The sequence below is a fragment of the Manacus candei genome, unplaced genomic scaffold, assembly GCF_025592945.1.
Source record: "Manacus candei isolate 608988 ecotype Guabito, Panama unplaced genomic scaffold, ASM2559294v1 h1tg000018l, whole genome shotgun sequence".
Taxonomy (NCBI): domain Eukaryota; kingdom Metazoa; phylum Chordata; class Aves; order Passeriformes; family Pipridae; genus Manacus; species Manacus candei.
The window spans coordinates 12,418,654-12,433,646 of NW_026138066.1; the positions used below are offsets into that span (position 1 = coordinate 12,418,654).

The following is a 14,993-nucleotide window of genomic DNA, read 5'->3' on the forward strand; positions in this document are numbered from 1 at the left end:
CCGGCCCGGCCCGGCGCCGCCGCCCCCCGCCCGCTCGCCCGCCCGCCCCGGCCGCGTCGGAGGGCCGGCAGCGGGGCTGGATGTGCCCGGCTCCCCCCGCGCTGAGGTGGGCAGCGATGCAGAAGGCAGGCGGCAGCTTCGCCTCCGCCGAGAGACACCCGCTCAAGATGGCAGATGTGTGTTGAGTTTGGGGGGCTGCGATCTCGCGTCGTTCGTGGCGGCGTTGCCATGAATAACAGGCGTCCTTGCACCGATGGCCCCCATGTACGAAGGTAAGCCCCGGCCCGGCGCGCCCCGCCGGCACCCCTCGCCCGGTGGCGGCGGGGGAGGGGGGGGGGAAGCAGGGGGTCCCCGGCCGCCCGCTCGCGGTTCCCCGCGGCCCCGGCGATGTCGCGGGGAGGCGGCGGGGCACCCCCGCCCTTCCCGGCGCCCAACGGGAGCAGGGCGAGGCGCGGGTCGCCCTCCGGCTCTGCCCGCCCCCGGCCCCGCGGTCCCGGGCGCTCGGTCCCCGGCGGGGGGCGGTGGGTGAAGTCCGTGCCGGTGCCGAGCAGAACAATGAGGTGGACAGAGCTTGCCCTGCGCCTCCGTGTGTGTGTGTGTGTGTGTGTGCCTGCTGCCTGCCTGCCCCTCGCCGCAGTTCGCATTTCCAGGACCGGCCACCCCGCTCCGTTCGCCGGTTTCCCAGGAGTTCCCCACGCCGGGGCTCCGCTTCTCCGGGGCGCGGGGACCCCGCGGGCAGCGGCGGCGGGAGACGGGGCTGCCGGCAGCCGCCTGTCAGCTCCCCCGGCTTCTCCTTCAGCCCAGCCCGGGCTGCGGAGAGAAGCCCAAGTGCCCCAACTTAGTTTTTTCCGTGTTAAAAAAAAAAAAAAAATTACATATATATACACATATGTATATATATATATATATATGGGTGTGTGTGTTAGACCGGTGCGTAGTCCTGGGTGTCTGTTTAAAAAGAAAAATTCAAAGATGTATCGGGGTTTAATTTAAATCCCATCGCGACGCATTTATCCTCCCCCGTCACCCCTCCCGGCTCGGTGCTGCCCGGGGAGCGTTACATAAACCGGAGGGACATCCTCCGGCGGCCGCTCCATCCCGCCCGGGACCGCTCGGTCCGTGGCGGCAGAGAGCCGGGCGCGGAGGGGAGCGGGCGGGGGGGCGGCACGGGGACACAGTACTTTCGTCCCCGTGGCGAGGCCGGTAAAACTTATCTGAGGAGGAAATCGAGCCTTGGGCTGCGGCGCCCGCTCGGAGGGCGCTTGGCGGGCGGTGTAAAGTTACCGGCGGCCCACCGGGTTATTTCTGGGCAGCCCCGAGCTCACCCGCGGCGCGGAGTTCGGACCCCGCCGGAGGCGGCCAGACAAAGGGGAGCGTTTTCGGCAGCGCAGGCAGGGCAGCCGGCCCTGCCCAGGCTCGCCGCTGCCGGGCACGAGGCCGGCGGAGCGCGGGGCCAGCGGGGGAGCGGGGGGGCCGCGGCGGGGCCAGGCCGGTGCCGGCGGAGGGGCCGCGGCGGGCCCGGGGTGCCGGTCGGGGCCGGCCCGTCGGCGGCGCCCTCTGGCGGCCGCGCCGCGCCGCCGAGCGGCCCCGGCCCGGGCAGCCCCCCCTACCCTGCGCTCCCCTCCCCTCCCCGGGCCGCCCCCGGCGCCTCCCCCGGCAGCGGGGCCCCGCCGCGGGAGGGGGGAACCCGCCCGCCGCCGCTGCCCCCGGCCCCCGCCGCGTACCTGCCCAGCCCCCGCCCGGCGTCCCCGCAGGGCCGGGCCTGACCCCCCCCCGCCCCCGGTGCGGCCCCGGGCCGGCGAGGCCTGCCCGGCACCGCACCGGCCGCCGCGGAGCCCGCCCAGCCCCTCCCGGGCGGGCGCCGCCGGCCGGGTGGGTAATGCGGCGAGCGCTCTGAAGTTCACTGCTCGCCGGGCCGCATCCGGCGGGCGGTGCGGGGCAGTGCGGTGCCCCGCGGCGGGTCTGCAGCGGCCGGGGGCGGCGGGAGGCGCGGGGCCTGCGGTCAACCTGGCCACGCTCCCCCCTTCCCGGCGCACCGCAGCGGGCGGGAGCCTGCACGGCCGCCTCCCCGGAGCCGGGCAGGGCAGCGGAGGGGAGGGGAGGCAGAGGAGAAGGGAGCCGGGGCGGGTAGGGCGCCGGCTTCCTCCCGAGGCCGCACCGGTGTCGCACCGGAGCGTGCGGTGGAAGTTTAGCGGTGCCTTAGAGCATCCTAACTTCGGCGGCGCCCCTGCTTCTGCCTGACTGGGAAAAGGGAGCAGATGGGGAAAAATGCCATGAAAGTGACCTGTAAAAACAAATTCCCCGCAGCCGGTACGGGAGGGTCCGCAGCCAGGCTCTGCAGCCTTAAGCCTGGAAATACGTGAATATCTCAAATGGCAGGAGCCGGTAGATAGCGTAAAGGCTGATAGAGATTGTTTTATCTGTATTGTAATGCAGTATGTTTGCGGGTTAAATTGCTGCTGAATGGCTTCGAGGGAGGTGGAGGAGGGGTTAATGATTGTTTTTCGCCTCCTAGTTGCCATGAGAGGTCCTTAGAATTCCCTGCAATATTGCAGTGCATAGATAAAAACTTATCGCAGGGGATGCAATTTCCTCCTTGGAAGGAGGCGAGGACTGCCATCCTCCCTTGCGAGTCTCACGGTTTGTGCATAAGCAGACTAAGCAGACTGCTTTGTAGCCCACCTCTGGAGCATCAGGTACGGTCAGGCCACTGAGGATAACACGGGAGTCGAGGGGTTGGATCAGCACTGCGTTGCTTCTCGGCTCCTGCCCTTGACCGAGCAGTTTCGGTGGCACACGTGCACGCCCACCGCCACCACCGCAAGGCAGGCGAGGGTAGGTGAAACCGTATCCCTGCCGTACCGATTTCAGAACATAGGCTCTTTGACAGAAAAGGCACCCTGGGAGGAAATGTGACACCTTCTAAGGCCTTATGAAATGGTTCCAGTAGAAATTTAAGTGAGTGATAACATAGAGCACATGCACAAAGTCACCCACCATTCTTGATGTGCAGGTGAGGGTGGTCCGTGCTTGTTCTGAGAAGCTGGTTTAAATACCAGTTCTGGGAAGCAGAATGGTGCCTCACCTGATATTAATAGGCGAGGCATGATAAATAAGTGAATATCTGGTGTGAAATCCTCTCCCACACACACTGCAAGCAGAATTTTCCCATTGGTTTTAAAGAATTTGGAGTTTTTGCTGTTGACTTCTCCTCTCCTGGATTTTTCTCATCTTTTTTTTTTCTTTTTCTTTTTTCTGGGTGCTGCAGAGCTGAGCAGTAAAATGAAGGACATAAAAAACATAACAAGTAGAACAAAACAGAAGTAACACCACCGAACAATGTTTGACCTGTTTTTTGGTTTGGTTTGTGAGCCATACGAGGAAATGTGTTGGGATTCGAAGTGGACCTCATCAGGTGTAATCCTGCATGGCCTCTGCTCCAGAGATGGGGCAAACTAGTGGCTGCCATCCACTGAGCACCAGAGATGCAGCTTCGTCAGGAGCGGCTGTATTGGCTTCAGAGGAGATGAATGGCTTGAGGCAGGCGAGAATCTGGTTCTCTGGACCCTCCTCTGGGCATTGTTGCCCTTGCTGTGCAAAATCATCGCCTGTGTCCTCACCTGTGACATTTTCTACTGTGCAGAGAATAGAGCCAGGCTCTGTGGACTGGGGAGACCCAATTTTAAGAGGGGGTTTGCTAGACATCAGCAGTGCCTGAGCTGTGGGTAGATTTTTGCCTAGGGCAGGTGCCTCTGGTTGTCTCCAGTGATTTCCTGGGTGTCTGGTACCTGGCATCCTTCAGAATTGGGTAAAGAGAGGTATTTATACGCATTAATCTTTATTTTCTAAACAGTGATTACCTCTGTTTTGGTTTTGTTCCTCTTTGCTTTGCTCCTTACTTATTCTTGACAACTTTTTTGCAACTCACGGTGTATTTTTAGCAGCCGCATCGGTAGTTGTCTATGTGGGTGGCTTATGGAATTAATCTGGTAATATTTGTAAATTGCACCTCACCACCGGTGCCGCTGCTGGAGCTCAGCGCAGGCAGGGACCTGCCTGCATGCTCTGCTTGTCACACGAGGGGCTGGGAAAGCTTGAAAATCTGACCCTGGACTGGTTGTGGAGCAGGTCCCATTTAATGCCAGGAACAGGCCAGCCCTGCTGGGTTTTGAATGCATCCTCAGATCTCTTAAGGCACATAAAACTTGCTCATTACACACAAAACTTGCTCATCAGGGAGGTGGCCCCAGTGAGGCGGAGTAAAGGTCTTTACCCCAAAGTTCATGCAGGGAGATTATAACTCAAAGGCACTTCCTGTTTATGAAATAATAATCAGAACTTAAGCTATGTCAATGCTGGGACCAAAAGCCTAAGTTTTTATTTGCTCAGGATATGGCTATAGCTAGGATAACAGGAAGTCCCCTCCAGTTAAAATTATTGTTCTTATCGTGCTGCTGTGTCTAGCGATTAAGTGAGTTTGAGATGTAATGGGTGAAAAATGCTGTTTTATTTTCAGAAGGGGAAAGAGCACTGCTGGGCCCAGGGCCCAGGGTGAGCAGACAAAGAGGCAAACACAGTTACTCGCCATAGTCATCGGCCCTTGGACTTTGTGCATTGTGTTCCTCTTCATGACTGTAACAGGTGGGGAAAACCCAGGTGGCTTCAGCTGGACACGTCAGCGGGCCTAAAAAATGAAGTAATTTTTGTTTTCCCATCACTCAGTTTCACCATTTACTCAGTGGTTGTTATTTACTGCTCAGTTTCACATGGTGCTTTGAAACCACTGGATGCGGTTTCACCCAAACTGGGTGTGCACGCACCCTGTTCAGTGTAGGTCTTCAACTGATGAGGGACAGCCCAGAGACCTCCTTGATGCTTGTGAGGCTTTTGAACTTAGGTCAGTCTTGAGAAGTTAGACTGCGTATCCGTAGGTAGATATGGGTGGCTAAATGAATAAGGCTCAATTTTGACCACATTACAGCAATGGTGTGTAAAAGTATGTGGATATTTGGTCAGGAAGAAAGTTGGGAAGTCAAATCATGGAAGGATTAGTGACCCGGGCTTGGAGGTAAATCGCTGTCCTGATTGTGGACCTCAGCAAGTGGGTCCCAGGTGATGGTGTTAGAGCAGTGCTGCCAGATGGCGAGGTCAAGAGGAAGTGCAGTCACCTTCTGCTTGGACCAGGCTGAGACACCAGTATGAGGCAGATTAGACAAGTTCTTTCAGCTGTAGGAATTGAGGCAACTGTGATAGCGCTACCTTTGGACTTTGTGAGGAGAGTTTGCAAAGGCATTCAGTGGTGGGCTAACAGCTATTATGATGTCGTCATCTCTGTGTCTGTAGTGGATAGGTAGGCTGAGACTGTTTTGTTTTTGTTTTTGTTTTTTTTTTAAAGTTCCACCCTTTTCCTCTCTGATCCCAATTTAAGAAGATATTTTAAGGTCTGTGCCTAAATTTAAGCTCACATTCAGTGCTGGTGACTTCATTAGGATTGTTTATGTCTTTAAAGCTGGCCACACGCTGAAGTACCTTTCTGACTCATGGCCTCTATAGCTTAATCAGTCCATTTATAAAAATGAGGTTGTTTCCTCACCCTTACTAGGAAATCTCTACCCTCTAAATGTGAGAGGGCTTTTTCTTGCTTTTAGAAGGATAACTGGTGGATAACAAGAAGTGAGAATTAAACGCGATTTAGAGAAAAGGTTGTTTCTCCAGCTGTTTACATACCCTAATACAGACCTAGGTGTTTAACGGGAGGCCTTCTCTTTTTAAACTATTCCCCCTTGCAGTACAGAGTTCAGCTTTTGTTTTAAAAATAAACCCAGGTGATAATTTCAGTTCAGATAGGACATTTAGCAACTTTTCTGTTTGTCGTGCTGGAAGAGTAGAGGCATGTTAATGCTTCCCCCCCTATTAACAGCACAGAGCACACCTGAGTCCTCCCTCACTTGGCCATGTCAGCAACTGAGGTCCATCCTCAGGAAAGCACAAGTGCATGTATTTTGGGACCACTCCTGAATTCAGGTAGCCTTCTGAGTTGGGTAATTTTGATAGTAAAACCAGTTCTTCTCAGACCTGGCCACGTACGTGAGGGAAGGAGCAGCCTCTATCTCCGTAGGCTGGCAAAGGCATCACCATATTTCAAAATACCTTCCAGAGTCCAGATTCAGGACTAAAACAGTTAAAAAGCCGTAACATTAGGATTTATTTATTGAATGGAAGTAACAATAAGCTGTAATAGTGCATGTTTATACAATGTTGTGTATGTTCAAGGTGCTATATAAAGAGTGGCTGTCTGATCAAGCTGCTGACAGAATGATGCCAAGGAACAGTCTTCTGCTTATTTACAGGATGTGTACAGAATAGCCAGTGGGAGGCAAACAATCTCAAGATGTGAACCCCTTGAGCTGCTCCTGGGCTCGATTCTGATATAGGTCAGCAACAGCCACAGTCACTGAAACCTGCAGAGCTACACAAGGAGAAGCACCGTCTCCCCATGGCCAGCTTTAGCCTGTCTGTGTTGTGTTCTGGAGGGAGAGGGAGTTTCATGCTGAGTGAAGGATGGCATAGTTTGCTCCCTTGGTTTTCTTCAGCATTACCCCTCAATGGGGCGTTTGGTTGGAGAAGCTGAAGCTCACTCTATTTACGTGTTCTCTGTCCTGCTCACCTTCCAGGGCCTGTGCTGACATCTGTCTCTGGAGGGATGAAGTAAGAGCAGTCACAGACAGCTCCTACCCTGAAAAGTGGGAAAGGTCAGTCCTCAAGGCAGTGGTATTTACCAGAGATACTTGGGAAACTCTGAAGGCAGCTGTCTTCCCCGTTCATTATGACTTTTAATCCTTAAAGGTATTAGCAAGAACTGGAACAATGGTGTTACACAGCAGTACCCTGCAGACTGACATCTCTTTCTGTTCTAGAGACTGACAGGTTTATCTTGGTCTGTGGGTTATGCTGAAATGCCAGAGAAACTTACCTCTCACCAATATCATTGAAATTGTAGGAAGTGGGCATAGGAAAGATTTCAAAAAGTGTTTCAAAGCAGGATATTAAATGCCCATCCAGCATGTTCCCTAACAGGCTTGTCCAGCATATTTCCCATGTATGGGGTGCACAGCCTGCCCAGGCTGTCATCACTGCCCTTTGCTTTGTCACTGAAAAGATTTTACCTCCTCATTAACTGCTCTGCTTTGCTTGCTCTGATTCCTTGTCCTTTTAACAGTGGGTGTGGGAAAACTATTCCTTTGTCTTTGTCATGTCTGTCCTTGACTTTGTGTTCCTTCGGCTGAATCATATCTCAAACACATTCTTCAGCTCTTTCTCCTGTGTCCTGTTCCCTTCAGCTCTGACCATCCTCCCGTTTCTCTGTGCTCCCTTCAGCTAGTCCACCTCTCCTTTCAATGGCATTGCTAGAGCACAGTGCTGTATGTTGGATCCTGTGTTGACCAAGTAGAGCAGAAGCATTCCTTCCATCTCCTACAGGCAGTGCTCCTGTTTGGTTTAACTTTTGCACCATGACATTGTTCATCTGTGTGCAGCTTGTGATGTACCGTGGCTACGAGATCCTGTCCAAGAGGTCTGATGCCTCATGAGCCGTTTTCTATTCTCTGTTTATGGAGCTAGGCTTTCCTACCTAAGTGTATGATTTTCGTATCTGTCCCATTTGAATTTCATCCTGTACCCTTCAATTTGTCAGGATTGTTTTGAATTCTTATTTTGCAATCCTGCTTGCTGTCACCTGCCAATTTAAAAAGCACAATCTCTGTTTCTTCACCAAGATCAGCTTTGTTTTCCACTCTTGTCTCAAATAGAAAACACAGAAGAGATTGTTTCATAAAAAATAGAAACAGAACCTTGCCCACAAATATAAAAGAAACTGGAAAACACAAAACACTTTGCATTGTTTTACACCTCCTATTCTTTTACTCTCGTGCTTTTGAAGTATTCCTAATAACAGTTGTATTTGCTGTAGTGGTGCCAGTGCCAAACACAAACAGGAGCTTACTGCACAAGGCATGGTATTGACATGAAGGGGCAGATAGTTCCCACCCCAAAGGGTTTGCATTTCCTGCAGTGAAGACCCGGGAGCATGGATCGTAGGAATTGGCTGAGCTCTTTGGGGAGAGGAAATCACAATGTGTGGGTTTTCCTGAACATTTCTGACAGGGGTTCCATCAGGGAAGGGAAGGGTGGGCTGAAGATTGAGGTGGAGTAAGGCAGTAGGTTAGGAACAAGAGAGAAGAGGATGAGAGAGAGAGGTGGAAAAGAAAGGTGAGAGTAAGTGACTGTAACAGGAGAGAGAAGTGATCCCTGAGAAGTACGGGGGCTGGGGCTGTCACAGCCAAATTTGGCAGGAACAGAAAATTGAGTGAAATGCTGAAGATCCCATCTTGGACTGTTTTTGCAACTGCCCTTACTGACTTCAGTCTCTCCCAGGTTTTTTCTCTGCAGTTGTTTCTAACGTCTTTGGACAGGAAAGTGAGCAAGGACAGGAAATGCCACCTATATCTTAATACAGGCAAAACAGAGTGTCTGCCTGGGGATTCCCCCCATCTGGAGCTGAGACTAGAGGCAAAACTGATGCTGTGGCATTCCCTTAAGATCTCTGATCCTGCTCACCACACTCAAGAAATTCTGATGGGACAGAGGTTATCTGAAACACCAGCACTTTCCATTGATCTGAGATCCTTGTGGTTTCCTCCCTCGCCACCATTGCCCTTCTCATGACGGCAGTGTCTATGCCAGATGAATCTGATCTGCCATCCTCCCTTCTCCTCCCCATCAGGAGGTGCATACTGAATTTTCCCTTAGCCTACACATGATGCCTTTAAGGGCATGTGTGACTGCCCCACCCTCTCCATCGTCCTGTCTGCTCTACTCTCACCATCAGTCCAGGTGACCAAAACAGGTACGAGCATGGAGGCACAGTCATCAACACCTGTGCTTATGGGTGAGAATCACATGTGCATCATCCTGCACTCGGATGTGCATGGCCCAAAGGCTGGGCATGTTTCAAGCATGAGGCTCAACATACTATTCTCTCTAGTAGCAGGTTGGGTATGTCAGTATGTTTGGCAGTGAGTCTGTAAGATTTTGGTTTTTCTCTTGGGTGAAGAGAGCAAGAAAAGCTCCTTTTTTCTTATAGTTTGGAGTCAGGGTGTTTATTTGCTACTGGATGTGATCCAGTAGATTCAGTGTGTCTCTGCACAGAGAGGAAACAGCAGAGAGGAAACAGTCTAGGAGGTTCCTGGAATGTGTGGAAGATAACTTCCTGACACAGCTGGTGAGTGAGCCAGCAAAGGAAGGCGCCCTGCTGGACCTGTTTTATGTGAACAGAGAAGGACTTGTGGGTGATGTGGTGGTCGGAGGCTGTTTTGGGTACAGTGATTGGTTTTCAGTTTTTGGAGAAGTAAGGAGGGGGCTCAGCAGAATGGCTGCCTTGGACTTCCGTAGGGTAGACACTGGCCTGTTTAGGAGGCTGGTCAACAGAGTCCATTGGGACACGGTCCTGAGGGGCAAAAGAGTCCAGGAATGGTGGACATTCTCCAAGAAACAAATCTTAAAGGCATAGGAGCACTACAAGAAAGACACTGAGATGCCAGTGCGTGTCCAAAGAAGGGCGATGGAGCTGCTGAAGAATGTAATGCACAGGTCTTATGAAGAGCAACTGAGGGAGCTGAGGTTGTTTAGCTCGGAGAATAGGAGGTTCAGGAGAGACCTCACACTCTCTATAACTACCTAAAAGGAGGTTGTAGTGGGGTGGAGGTTGACCTCTTTTCACAGGTAACAAGCAATAGGACAAAAGGAAATGGCCTCAGGTTGCATCAGGAAAGGTGTAGATTGGATATTATGAAAAATTTCCTAATGGAAGGTATTGTCAAGCACTGAAACAGGGTGCCTAGGGAAGTGGTGGAGTCACCATGGACATGTTTAAAAGATGTATAGTTGTGGTGCTTAGGGGCATGGTTGGTTGTGCACTTGGCAGTGTTTGGTTAGTGGTTGGACTCATTGATCTTAGAGGTCATTTTCAACCTAAGTGATTCTATGGTTCTATTTATTTTTGCTTGAAGACATGAGGTTTTTTCCTAGTTACAGATCGTAAAGGCATACAGGATGGCGGATAGCCAGCAAGCTCCCTACCTAATAGCTGCCTTGGTGGGGTGTTACACTTCTGAAGGGAATGTTGCAGCAGATGATAGAGTGGTTTGATGGAGACTTGGACTCTAGCAGCAAGACTCAGAGAACATCCAGTCTCAGAAAACTTGCAGAACGTTTCAAAGAAAGTTTGTTTTTTTCAGGAAGGTCCTTTTAGCTTTCCCAGAATATTTTTACTTGTAGGCAAAATTTGTAAGCATTCTTTATTTTTAAAACAGGGTTTATATTCTGCTTTTGTCTGCAACGACTCCAGCACTGTTGATGTATTTATCTTTTCCCTGTTAACACTTGCTGTTCCTGGAACGTCTCCTGCTTAGCAGCTGTTTGTAGGTGCGGTTTTTTTTCTTTCCCATCATCATGTACCTTTCCTTCCTGTTCAAGGCATCCATAAACCTCTTGTAGTGACATCATAGCTGTTCCCATAGCAACAGATTATGATACTAGAACAGAGGATAATATCAAACAGGAGGAGGAAGAGATAAATTATGGTGTTTGTGTGCGTGTGTCTGAGGGCTTGATTATATTCCTACATCTCTTCCGAGGATGTTGTCTGCCTAGCTTCTCCTCTGTTTATCTTATGTGCCTTTTAAAGGTTAAGAAAATGTGAAGGAAAAAAAAGATCTGGAGGTCAGAACAATACAGACACATATTTTTGTGGGTCTCTGTGTAAACCTAGTAGGCTGAGATTTGGTGTTTTATCTCTGATAGCTCTTCTATGTCTCTTGAGAGTAGTCTGGAGAAAACTTGGAGGCACAACAATCCTGTGGTACAGCTTCACTTTTATTTTAATTACAGATTATTTATAGCCCCTAGCAGCTGGTATCCCAAGTCAAAGATCTCTGTGCTGCAGATTTTTCAGATGATGGACAAATGTGGCATGGTGTTGCCCCAGAGAACGCGCAACCTGTATTTGAGAAAGGTTGCAACAAGTGCTCAAATCAGCCAGAGGTGGTGGCATGGGGAGAAGAGGGAGAAGTACCCAGAAGAAGGATGGATATTGGAGGGACTGTTGTCTCTAGACTGCTCCAGCCTGCCTAGAGAGGGTCATGGAGGAGGCGGTCTGAGCCTCATCCTAGTGTTAGCTTTTCACAGTGGTGTTTCTGGAAGAACTGTGTCAGTAGTGGGCCAGGGGCCTGGTTTGTGACCATCTGCATGGTTCTTCCATGGCTTCAGGCTGTCCCTCTGACAGGAGCTGACAGCAGCAGGATTGCAGAAGGGCGAGTGTCCATATTGCTCCATACTTACATTGGTAGGAAGGCTATCTGTTTGCTTAAAGTAATAGGCTGAAGGTGAAGAATGTCCAGTTAAAATGCATGGGGTTTTATTTTCTCCTAGGCAGCACTTAGTGTTGGCAAATTCCAAATAGTTTGGTGAGGATTTTCAGCAAGTCTCTGTTTTGCCTCCAAACGGTGGTAATTTCTGGCCATCATTACTACTTTCCTATTTAGATGTTTGACTTCAGAAGCTGGAGAAAAAATTCCGAGAAAACCCTATTGGATATCCTCATAGTGGATATCCAATAGTGTGTGTGGAACCTTTAATCTTCCTCTTGTGACAGAATTTCTAGGGAGTTAAATAACTAGTCTTTAAAATACCCAGAGTAGGGTTGTCTCTAACATGGAAATCTCTGGTGGTGCACTTGAGCACCTTAACGTTTACAAACAGTTTTGATCCCATGCTGAGGTACTGTAGTGCCCAGGGGGGAATGCAGGGGAGGGATCTGAGCACAGCGATAATAGGTATATGTCAGCTTGCTTTAGCAGTACAATTGGCTAGGGGAGTATGTAATGGGGCTCTTTCCATTACAGGAAGAGCCCTGGGTCAGCAGTGGAGCAGCGCTGGGATTAGGTGATGCCCATCCTCCAGCTCCCAACACAGCAGTGCACAGGAGCTTTCTGGTGTCTGGGCAGACTGCTGGTGGGCTTGTACAAAATATATGTGAGCACACAACACCTTGACAGGAATGAATAGCTAGGTCATCTTCATAGAAGCTTATTGGGAGCCAGTAGAGACCACAGGGGGCTGGTTGGTTGTGCTTCCCCTGCACAGCACCTGAACGCACACTAGCCCCAGTTTCAGAGCAGGCTGATGGCGTTGTCCTGCAGGGAAATGCTTCCATGATCAGGCCTCAGGGTGATGAGGCTAGGGAAGCTGGAACAAGGTCTTTTGCAGAGGGAAGAGAGATCTCAGCCTTTACTCTGAAGCCAGATTGAAATAAAAGGACAGCTCTTGGCTACGGGCAGTTTGTGGACAGCATGGAGAAACACAGGATCTCATAACTCCCTCAGGGCATGTGCCTGCAAAGGAAGTGGGGATCACATTTAGTGATGAGTACGATTATAAATTCCTTCATCTCTTCTAGCACTATCACTGGCACCACCGGAAACATGCCTTCCCACCTAGCTCCCCCTCTGCATTCTTTCAACATCAGAATATTTGTGTATTTAGCAGGTGGAGATAAGAAACAGGTTGCAAACCCCATTTTAAAATAGCTGCACCACCTGACAAGGATGTGTGAGACCCAGACACAAGCATACCCCATTGATGGTGACAATATTTCTCTTGAAGTGTCATTTTCTTATCACTTATCTGTGGCTGTGAGCACCTGGGTAACCAAAGTGCACCTTCCAAAAGCCTGTGCTGCCTGAAAGCACGTGCAAGTCAGAAGGGACTGCAGATGCTGTTATCGAGCAGTGTATGTGAGAATACAGGTGGAAGAGTGTATGTGTGTATATGTGGGACTCTTTCCATGTTTGCAGGCACGTGTAGGAGGGTGCACATATGTTTGTATGTGGCTTCATCCTCTTTATCTATGGAAGACAGCATGGGCCTGATTCTCCTTAGAACTATTACACCATTCTCTCAACAAATTTTGTTTGTACCTGATCTCTTTTCCACTGCAGGGAATGAAGAAGGGAGATGTATTATAAATATAGATTAGGCTTTGTGTGTGTTTGTGAGCTGTCTTAGCCTGTACAGGAGGAAATATAAACAAGGTGAATGCAGGGTGTTTATGTGGAGCAATGCTGTGACAGTGTATGTGTTGGCAGGAGTGCTGTCTGCAGTCTCTGCGTAAGAGGTTGTGTTGCCAGTGTGAGTGTGGAAGACTGTAAATCACATTGTGTTCAGGAGGGGACACTGCCACTCTGCCTGTAAAAGGCAGGAAGAGATTTTTGAAGCAGTGTGACTTTTCAGACTGAACAAAAGGGTTACTAGAAGTCCAAGCTTGAGAAAAATATCATCCAAGACATTTTGACAGAGGGTGATCTGTAATCTGCATCCACTAGCTCATCTCCATCCTGATCCAGAACAGCCGCATGACAGGCATCTTTCATGCATCTCCCAGTGCCAAGTTTTGGTGGCCCAACTGGATCAGTTCTTGGATATCTCTTCAGCTCTGCTAATGTGTCTCAGGTCTGTCCTCTGTATCCTCAGTTATTTCAGTCTTGTCTTAGTCATGAAGCGTAGTTGGGCTCTGTATGCAAATACAGTATCCCCTGGGGAATCTGTATCCCTTTAGGTGTGTTTACCATGTATCACTCACAATGTATCTAATGCAGGTGAGACCACCTCAGTAAAGTAACTGTGTCTTTTCCAGTATCCCTGCTGGTCAGCACCTGAACCCTGGTTTTGTTCTTGCTCAACTGCAAACTCAAGCTGCAGAGTGTGGAGTTTAGGACTGGGCTTGGCTTAAAAGTTATTTCATGTTCCTCCAAAATCATTGCTGTTTCCCAGAGGAGCACTTGAGTCATTATCAATCCTTGCATTTCCTTTCAACCAGGAAGGGTTGAAGGGGTTTCAGGAAGAGGGTACTTTGCAAGGAGATGTCTGCTTTCCCTTGCCATGCCCTGTCGCAAACAGACACTGAGACTCCTGCCAAAAAGCCACTGCCTGCAGAAAATAAAGTGGGAGGGAAAAAGAAGATGGGATGTGAGTGAATGGCAGGAGAGGGCATAATTTCAGGTGATGATGCCTGATGCTTTTGCCACCCATTACAATAATGCAGATGCTTTTGGTAACAGGGATGGTGAGCTAGGAAACATGTTTCCTAGCCACAGTTGTTACCTGGCATCACCGGAGCAAGTTGCAGGTCCTGGTTTTTTTGTTTCATTGTTGTTGGTACTAGGGTAGTTCTCATCTTCTTGTTGTTGCAGGGCTTGTGAAGGGAATACTCCTTGGGTATTTTGAGTTCTTTCTCCTGTTCCTGGCAGCCTCTTCCCCTCTCTCACCCCCTGTCCAGCCCAGCCCTGTCACGTTCAGTTGTGCTTGGTTGAAGGTGACCAGCCCTCTTAAGGTGTTCATGGCTGAGGACGTAGCACAAGCATCAAGAACATACTGACTTCATGTGGGAACTGAAAGCTTCATGTCAGACGTCCTAACCCATGGGCCAGCAAGTGTGGGGACTCTGTGGTCACCCTGGGGCTCAGGATGAGCTGTGGGGGGCCGACAGGCATGTGGGAGAGGAAGAGCACAGGCATGGTCGCATGTAAAACACTGTGGCTACCATGAAATGCTTGCTGAGAAGATGGATATTGGGAGTTATTTGGCTAACTGAGGCAAGGGAATTGGGAGCCTCTCCTGCTGATTTCTACCCTCCTGCCTTGCCCTCCAGGGATGTCGGGAGGGCTGTGGGGAGCAGGTGCTCCCCTGCTCTGGCTGTCTGGGCAGATGGACTGCCCACCCGGCTGCCTGCCAGTCAGCCTGTGGAGCACTCGTCCCCTTTTCAGCTGGAGGTGGCAACCCAGCAGCACACGAGAGCTGTGAAATCCAACCCTGTGTTGGGACAGGCTGCACTTAAGCCCCATGTAAGCTCTAATTTGAAGGCTTAAAGGGAGCTGAAC

General features: G+C 50.5%; 1 protein-coding gene across 3 annotated transcripts in view; it reads left to right on the plus strand.

Annotated features, from left to right (window-relative positions):
• Positions 1-14,993, plus strand: part of HIPK2 (homeodomain interacting protein kinase 2) — a 140,522-nt gene continuing 125,529 nt past the window's right edge. Inside the window, exons 1-2 of one of the 3 annotated variants that reach the window (XM_051784679.1) lie at positions 2-272; positions 6,675-6,752. Coding sequence is in view for 2 of the 3 variants with exons in the window: in XM_051784680.1 (XP_051640640.1) it covers positions 254-272 (19 nt within the window). In the remaining variant the exon portion in view is untranslated. Of the gene's footprint in view, positions 273-6,674; positions 6,753-14,993 lie in introns of all 3 variants that reach the window. The other 2 variants (XM_051784680.1, XM_051784678.1) reach the window with 2 other exon arrangements.